Below are 9,283 nucleotides of genomic sequence, written 5' to 3'. Positions count from 1 at the left end.
TTCCTGATCAAGCCACTGGAAATTCCAAAACGATACATGTCACAAGAGGTGGGACACTATGCACGGGCACCCGACACACTCTCCTTTGTGCTGCAACAAGGTCATTACTGGTGCCTTTCTAATATACCCATTAAAAGTACCATATGATTGCCACAAGCACAAATGGCTCGCATTCCTAATCCTCTCTGCACATTTCTCATACTTAAGAGATTATTAGGATTTTTTAAAATCTAAAGTAGCAAACGCTTCTTAGAGACACTGAAATAATGCATACACGTGGCCCAAAAATGATCAGACTATTCTCCTTCTGCCTTCTGCCCAATCCATCTCTCTGGAATAACTGGTATGCATTTTGACGTCTGTATTGTGCCATTGTTTATTCACATAGAAAAGTGTCTATATCTGTCTAGTTCTCAGTATCTCTCTTGGTAGGAGTTCACATTCTAATGTGGGAATTGCAAGTAACACATAGTTCTTCAGAGAAAACATGATATCCAGAAGGACAGCCTTTCCTGCTCAACCTTCACACACTATGTACTCAAAACATAGTGAAAAGGCTCTCCGTTTCACAGGGAAATGCACTGTGCAAATACTATTACTGTCTGTCATTCCCACATCACGTGGTTCAAGTAGGTTTATTTCTGCACGACTTCTCAAAGCTGCCCTGGAAAATTTGCTCCCAGGCAGGATGCAGTATCTGTAGAATGGGTTCCTGGGCAGGACCTTCTCTCTTGCTCTCAGTCTATCCTCTGCTGGCCGCAGCCACTCCGGGACTGAGGGAAACTGGATGAGTTGAAAGAACAGTGGGACCCATAGCATAAAGGAAGACGGCAGGGTAGACTAAGAGATCTGAAGAGGTCGGACAGCTACGGAGGAGCAGAAAGCAATGAAGAAGGGGGCAAAGCACGGGAGGACTTTGGGCTGCGAGGATCTTGAAGCATTCGCTCTTCCTTATGCCTCCCAAGAACCTTGCTCCAACCTCTCAGTATCCTCACATTCATGACCTGTGGCTGCCTGAGAAAATGGGAAATGTATCCTGGGCCATGGGGATCCAACACTCTCTCTCTAGAGACTCTACAATTGTGACCTAGTCTCAACCTCAGACCCTCCATTCCAGGAAGCTGGTTCAATCAGCAACTGGATGTATAAGAGCCCGAGCTCTTGTAAGACTTCTTCTTCCTTGGCTTCCTTCTTTGGAATGCATGGGATATTCTTAATATAACATAAAACTCAGAGCTCAAAACTTTGTGATTGCTCTAGGATTTGCAATATCCCTTTGAACCCACACAGTAACCTTTTATTAATATTACATACCATCGTGCAAGAGGTAAGACACAGTGGTACACTTCCAATTATTACCTGCATGATTTATGCTACCTGTTCAAATTGTTACCTCTACATATGTTAAACTTAAACATAGTGCTATCATTCTGCTTCAAGCAGTCAACTCTCATTGAAAAAGATATAGCAATTTGATCAAGAAAATATTTTGCATTTACATCTATCTACGTTTGTGAAGTGCTGGATTCTACATTATGTGGGCTGCAGAAAGTTCCCTTCTTCTTCTATTCTTCTTCTATCTAATTCCTTCGGGTCACATATCTTGTTACATAAGCATGCTGATTTCAAAGTCTGGCAGTTCTGGTTTCTCTGTTTGGGGCAGTGCACTATGTGCGTTTATCCAACACAGATCGTCATCAAGGCATCTTATTGCTGGATTCAGCATTCCCGGTTGATCTCTTCTGGTTCCAGATTATCATTTTAATAATATTCCCTGGTATCCGGCTTCCAGTGTTTTTGAGGTGAACACATTAGCAATTTGTATCACTGTATTTCTAGGAAGACACAGCTCTTTTTCCTCTACTTTCTCCGGAGATGTTTCTTCGTATTATGCCTTTGCCTTGTAACCTTTGAAATGTGATGTACAGAAGTACAACACACATGATTTTTTCTGTTTGTTTGTTTGTTTCTGAAATTTCCTATTTGATCCCTAGAGTATCATGAAACTGTGATTTTGTCAACGTTCTTCATAATTGAAAAGTTACCAACCATCCTTGACTCTGGTAATTGCTTTGACTCCAAACTCCCTTGCTCTTTTCTGTGACTTGCTTCCCACATGCAGGAAATCTTTTCATATTTTCCTACATGTATGTGAGGCTCGGTTGATTTCGTATTTCACTATTACTTCAGGGGTGTCCTTGTGTGTGAGAGAACTTGAGAGCTTTGGCGTGTGTCCGTGTACAGGTGTGGTTTGAATTTGGGTGTGTGTGTCTAACTAGTTCTGTAGGTTCTGCAGAATTCCATTTTGGTTAATTTTTTCTTCTGAAATGTCTAACTTGATCAGGTGGCCATACAGTAATTTTTCTCATTTAAGACATACTGTTTTTATATTAGTTCTTTAATTTGATGTGGCTACTCTATACTGTTAATTTCTCTTCATACAATATCTGGTTTGTTTTATATACTTTTTTAAAATATTTGAAATCAGTTGTCATACTGATACGTCAAATTTTCATGCAATTTTAATCATTTCTGTGATTTCTTAGCTCGTTTGTATTGCCTGATTTCCCTACTTGTTATGGATCACATGAAATGCTTTCCGACATGTAGTCAAAGTTTAAATTTAGGACTCACTCTTGGGATACCTCATAGCTGAGCCAATTGACTTTCTTGTTTTTGTAAAGAGACTTGAGATTTCCTCTCATTGGCAGTTCATTGACTTGGAAAACGATTTGATGCTTGGACACTCGCTTTTCAGCTATGCAACGAGTTGTCTGCAGCTGCCTGTATTCTAGAAAAATACTAATACCATTTTTAAATTATGGCTGTTCTGGGGTCTCCACGGAATTGGCAACGTGTTCTGTGAGGACTCTCCCATCCAGCTGGTAAGAACTCCAGTCTCCCACAGTGCTATGTGATCTCTGTCTTCTTTACTGAGATTGCTGTTCTCTTGTAGCTGCTGTTTCTCAGTAAATGTTCTTTGCCATACTTTCTTGTGGAACCATTTTCTGTGCACATGCAGCGTCATGTCAGGCCAACAACTGGAGGAGACTTCTATGCATATTTGTAGAGCTCCTTTCCTCCACAAAGCAGGTCTTATTTCTGACAGACCTAGAAAGTTTTAGCTACCAGAGTCATCCCAAACTCCAACGACTCCCCTACCTTCAGCAAGATGGCTACAGTCTGCTTGGGCTCCATCTCCTTGCAAGTCAGTGCAGAAAGGCTATCCAGGAAGAAAGCCAAGGCATCTATGGAGTTGAGCTCATCGCTGCCCCTCTCTCAATACTCTAGGTCCTCTACCATCTCCTGTCCCACATGGAGAAACCATTTCTCCATGTCTTTTGTAGTCGCTCGTGGCCAAAAAATTGGCCCTGGGGTGCTCAGACCCAGGCTTCTGTCCATCTCCCCATCCCTTTCGCTTTTCAGCATCCGTCTCTTTTCAGCATCACTCTCATCTGCCTTCCTGCCTTGGCTCTTCTCTTGCTGCGAACCCGTATCCCTTCAGGCCACTGGAGCTTAAGGCCGAGTGTTTCCCTCCCCCATTGGATTTACATAGACGTAGAAAGAGATACGTTTACCTGTCCATAAATAAGCACCTATCTTTCCTCATGAGCCCAGACAGAAAAGGCAAACACAACCTTCCCTTCAGGAATTGGAAGTCAGAATAACAGAATTCCAGTTGACCCGTAGTGGGTGTTGTGGAAGGGGAATCTAAGTGTTTGGTCGTTTGCCATTCTGACTTTTTCATCATGTGATGTCCTCGCCTCCAGATGTTCCTTCTGCTCCATAAAACTAGGAGGAAGGAGAGGCAGCTTAACAGTTCTCTTCTCTCAGACCCTTAGCTCCAAGGCAACCATCCTGAGACATTTTGCTACGCCATCTGCGTCTGACACAAGTTGAGTTCGGAGAACTCAGCTTGAAGCACGTCTCTTCTAACAGAAACTTCAGTTGACCCTTTCTTCTCTTACGGTAAAGAACAAAGACATACCCATTTGGGTAGTTTTCCGGGGTCCGACTATGAGAGTGCGGTGTCATAGATGACCAAGCTTGGCAGGTTCTTCCTGTCACAGTGGTGAAGTATGTGCCTCGATAACTCTGTCCATTACCGTGGTAGCACTCCTGCACCCCAGGCCTTTGCTCAGTCGGTGCTGAAGGGAAAACAGAAGAAATCAAGCTGAGTATCTCTGAGAACAGAGATACATGTGAAGCCACTGATGACACAACCAGGAAGGAGTCTATGAGAATTGCGACCGTACTCTTTTCCTTATCCGTAGACCGAGGGATGTGAGAAAACCAAGCAACAAACCAACACCAAAGCAACAGATTCCTACCATTCTAGAACCGTAGTCAGTTCTTGGAAATATTTCACCTGCAACCTTAGAGAAACAGAAAAGATCAGACTGCTCTCCTCATTGGAAAGTGCGCTCACGAGCAACCACCTTCTGGGAAACTCTACCGAATGGGGCAGGATCGAGCAAAGGGCACTGCATTTGGCAATGCGGGCTGCAGGTGGTAATCGGCTGTCGGGGACAGAGGCGGGGACAGATATGTTTCCCTAGACCGTTGTTCATGAAAGCCAAGGCCTTTGGCTTCCGGGCCATGGGGCAGAAAACGGTCCTCTATATCTGACTGAAGGCAAAGACACTTTGCTTCTCAGGGATGTGTGCAGGCCAAAAGCTTATTCCTTTGGAGGAGAGAGGGAATCCTCTCGTGCCCCGCATCCTGAATTGCAATAAAGGAGAAGTCTCCTACTCTTTCTCTCCAGACCCCTCCCAGGTACAAGTGCCATCACAAAGAGGTTTAAGAACACTGAGAAATCACTCCCTTCAAAGCCTAGGGCTGCAGAGCCTTAGAGCATTGGGAGCTCATGTACTGCTCCACAGACCCAGGGCGATATGGAATTAAGGAAGCCCTGTTAGGTTTCTCGAGGGCGACAGGCTTCAGAGTCACATTTCTCGGAATCTGCAATGCGGAAGATTGCACCCAATTCTGTCTACTTGAAGAAATTCCTGGAAATGCTTCCTGGCTTGGAAAGAGTCACACACCTCAGAGCATGTCACAATAAAAATGTTGGCTAAGACACTGAGATAGTCCGTTTTACAATGAGGTGACTGCTGCAGGCGATCACCCTGGAGGGTTTGGGCTCATCCTAAAGACACAGCCCACCCACGTTGTACCAGAAATCACTCCGCTGGCTCCCCCAGAGAGTGCACGCAGGCTTCCTCCTACATGGCAGTCAACACTCGAGCATCCGTGGAGCACTGAAAGCTGCCGCGCCAGTTGGACTTTCCATACCTTTTCATCCCAGTTTCTAAGCGTGTAGATGTCTGGCCACAGGCTCCTTACCTTGTTCGGAAGGAGCCTCTAGGCTTGGAACCGGGGTGACATTCGGAGGTGCGACGGCAGTCCCTTCTGCGTCGGAGCATTGTGTCAGGTTGCAGTACTCCCACCTGACATTGGGATCCATCGTATAACAATAAGGGGCTGCCACAGGATCTGGATTCCTGCAGTAGTTCCTGATCAAGCCACTGGAAATTCCAAAACGATGCATGTCACAAGAGGTGGGATACGATGCAGGGGTACCCCACACCGTCACCTTTGTGCTGCAGCAGGGTCATTACCGATGCCTTTTTCATATACCTTTTAAAAGTACCATATGATTGCCACAAGCACAAATGGCTCTCAATCGCTCATTCTCTCTGCACATTTCTCTTAGTTAATAGATTATTATGATTTTTTTAAAATCTAAAGTAGAAAACGCGTCTTAGAGACACTGAGATAATGCATACACGTGGCCAAATAATGATCAGACTATTCACTTTCTGCTGTCTGCCCAATCCATCTCTCTGGAATTACTGGTATGGATTTTGACATCTGTATTGTGCCATTGTTTATTCACATACAGAAGTATCTGTATCTGTCTAGTTTTCCCTCTCTGTCTCGGTAGGACTTCACATTCTAATGTGGGAGTTGCAACTAACATGTAGTTCTTCAGAGAAAACACGGCATCCAGAAGGATAGCCTTCCCAGGTCAACCTTCACACACTAGGTACTCAGTACATAGTGAAAAGGCTCTACGTTTCACATGGAAATGCATTTTTGTGCAAATAGTATGTCTGGCATTCCCATATCACGTGGGTCATGTAGGTTTATCTCTGCAACACTTCTCAAAGCTGCCCTGGAAAACTTGCTCCCAGGCAGGATGCAGTATCTCTAGAATCGGTTCCTCGGCAGGACCTTCTCTCTTGCTCTCAATCTATCCTCTGCTGGCTGCAGCCACTGTGGGACTGAGGGAAAGGGGATGAGTTGAAAGAACAGTGGGACCCATGGCATAAAGGAAGACGGCAGGGTAGACTAAGAGATCTGAAGAGGTCGGTCAGCTATGGAGGAGCAGAAAACAATGAAGAAGGGGGCAAAGCAGGTGAGGAGTTTGGGCTGCGGGGATCTTGAAGCATTCGCTCTTCCTTATGCCTCAGGAGTACGTTGCTCCAATCTCTCAGTATCCTCACATTCATGACCTGTGACTGCCTGAGGAATTAGGAAATGTGCTATGGTCCATGGGGATCCAACACTCTCTCTCTCGAGACTCTACAGTTGTGACCTAGTCTCAACCCCAGACCCTCCATTCCAGGAAGCTGGTTCAATCAGCAACTGGATGTATAAGAGCCTGAACTCTTGAAAGGCTTCCTTTTCTTCCTTGGCTTCGCTCTTTGGAACGCATGGAATATTCTCATTACAGCTGAAACCTCAGATTTCCAAACTTTGTGATTGTTCTAGGATTTGCCATATCCCTTTGAACCCACATAGTAACCTTTTATTAATATAACATACCCTCGTGCATGAGGAAGGAACTTACAGTGCTACACTTCCCATTATTCCCTACATGATTTATGTTACCTGTTCAAATTTTTACTTCTACATATGCTAAAGTTAAATATATTTGTATCATTTTGCTTCAAGTAGTCAATTCTCATTTAAAAAGTTATAGAAATTTGATCAAGAACACATTCAGCATTTTCCTCTACATTTGTGAATTTCTAGGTTCTTCATTAGGTGGGCTGCAGAAAATTCCGTTGTTTTACTATTCTACATAATCCCTTCAGGTCACCTCTCTTGTTACATGAGCCTGCTGATTTCGAATTCTTACAGTTTCTGGGTTCTTTCTTTAGGGGAGTGCACAATATGCATTTATCCAACATGTATGATCTTTAAGGCATTTTATTTCTGGATGTAGTCTTCTCAGCTGAGCTCTTCCTTCTTATGTTTATTATTTTAATGTTATTATCTTGTTCCTGGGTTGCAGTGTTTCTGATGTGGTCACATTAATCATTTGTATCACTGTTCCCCTAGCAAGACACAGATTTTTGTTTTTCCTGTTCCTTATGAGATTTTTCTGTGTATTATGTCTTTGCCCTCTGACAGTTGAACTGCCTTATACCCAGTGGCATCTTACAATTTTCATTTTAGAAATTATTTTTCTGATCCATTGAGCTTCTCGAGTCTGTGATTTTTAAATGTTCTTTATATTTGGAAAGTGTTCAGTCATTCTTGCTTTTGGTATATATTTCTGTTCCAATCTCCTTCCCCCTTTCTGTGACTTGCTTCCCACATGTAGGAAATCTTTTTATGTTTTCCTTCACGTCTGTGTGGCTCGGTTGATTTCATTTTTCAGCATTTGTGGATGTGTGTGTGTTTGTAAGCTTATACATGTTTGAGTGTGTGTGCATGCGTGTGTTTTGTGTGTGTATCTGGTTCTGTAGGTTCTATGCAATTATTTTTCATTTACTTTTTTCTTCTGAAATATCTATCTCGATGGGGAGGCCATCCAGTAATTTTTTCCTTTAAGACATATCTCTTAGTCATTCTTTTTTTGATTTGGCTCTTTATATTGTTTCTGTCTCTGGATAAGGTATCTGTTTCACTCCATATTCTAAACATTTCTGTCTCTTCTGGATCTGTTTGTATTGACTGATTTTTCTCCTGCTCCTGGGTCACACTAAAAGGTTTCTATGTGTACTCAAGTTTTATATTTAGGCTTCGCATTGTGGATACTGCATAACTGAGCCACTTGACTTTGATGTTTACCTCTGATGGTTGAGTTTTCCTCTCACAGGCAATTCATTGACTTGGACATCATTCTGATGCTTGGAGACTTGCTTTTCACCTTTGCTATTGTTTGTCTGGAGCCGCCTTTATTGTAAGAATATACTAATTCTACTCCTGAAGTATGGCTTTTCCTGGGTCTCTACTGAATGCCCAAGATGTTCAGTGAAGTCTCTCTCCTCTGTCTGGTCCGAATTCCAATATCCCTTATTGCTATTTGAGCTCTGTCATATTTATTGAGCTCACTGTTCTATTGTAGTTGCTATTCTTCCACAGATGTTCTTTGCCCTACTTTCTTGTGGACCTATTTTCTGTGTACATGCAGCTTCATGTTTAGCCAACGACTCGAGGAGACTTCTATGCATATTCCTAGAGCTCCTTTCCTCCACAAATCTGTTCTCATTCTTAGCAGGCCTAGAAAATCCTAGCCACCTGAATAATCCCAAACTATAATGTCTCTCCTCTCTTCAGCAAGATGGCTACAGTTCTTTTGGGCTCCATCTCTTGCTCTTTGGTGCAGGAAGGGTATCCAGGAAGAAAACCAGTGCATCTGTTGAGTTGATCTCATTGTTCTCTCTCTCGCAATATTCTTGGTCCTCTACTGTCTATTGTACAACATGTGGATATCATTTTTTCTTGTCTTTGGTAGTCACTTATGTGTGAAAGACTGGCCATGGTGTGGTCAGAACCCAGCTTCTATCTTCCCACACTTTTTAGTTTTTCATATCTGTCTCATTGCTTACTTTCATCTGCCTTCTTGTCTTTGCTTTTCTCTTCCTGGCAACTCATATTCCTTCAGACCACCGCTGCTCAGGACCCGTGGTGTTTCTACCCATTGGAATAGACACAGATACAGAAAAATACCGTTTCTTCATAGAGATGCACATATAATTTCCTTGTTAGCCAAGACAGAAAAGGCCAACACAACCTTCAATTCAAGAATTGGAGATTAGAATGATAGAATTTCAAGAGGTAAAGATCACATTGACCTTTAGTGAGTGTTGTTGAAGCTGACTCTGTCTAAACATTCCGATTTTCCATTATTGTGACCTCACCACCTCCAGATATTCTCCTGATTTTATCAAACTCTTAGGAAAGAGAGCCAGCTTAACATTTCTCTTCTGTCAGACTCTTTGCTCAAAGTAATATTCCTCACACATTTTGCCATGCATTCTGTGCG

The 9,283-nt window shown here is 43.0% G+C and overlaps 1 protein-coding gene across 1 annotated transcript in view; it reads right to left on the bottom strand.

Annotated features, from left to right (window-relative positions):
* The window catches only part of LPA (lipoprotein, Lp(a)), a 135,040-nt gene that overhangs the window by 103,067 nt on the left and 22,690 nt on the right, over nt 1–9,283 (bottom strand). The window contains exons 3-4 of the mRNA XM_011975969.1: nt 5,347–5,528; nt 3,989–4,148 (exon numbers count right to left, since the gene is read on the bottom strand). Of these exons, the coding sequence (XP_011831359.1) occupies nt 3,989–4,148; nt 5,347–5,528 (342 nt within the window). The remainder of the gene's footprint in view (nt 1–3,988; nt 4,149–5,346; nt 5,529–9,283) is intronic.

The sequence above is a fragment of the Mandrillus leucophaeus genome, unplaced genomic scaffold (genome assembly GCF_000951045.1).
Source record: "Mandrillus leucophaeus isolate KB7577 unplaced genomic scaffold, Mleu.le_1.0 Scaffold160, whole genome shotgun sequence".
Lineage (NCBI taxonomy): Eukaryota > Metazoa > Chordata > Mammalia > Primates > Cercopithecidae > Mandrillus > Mandrillus leucophaeus.
Note: the sequence above shows the minus strand (reverse complement) of the source record. Positions and strands in the feature narration are given on the sequence as shown.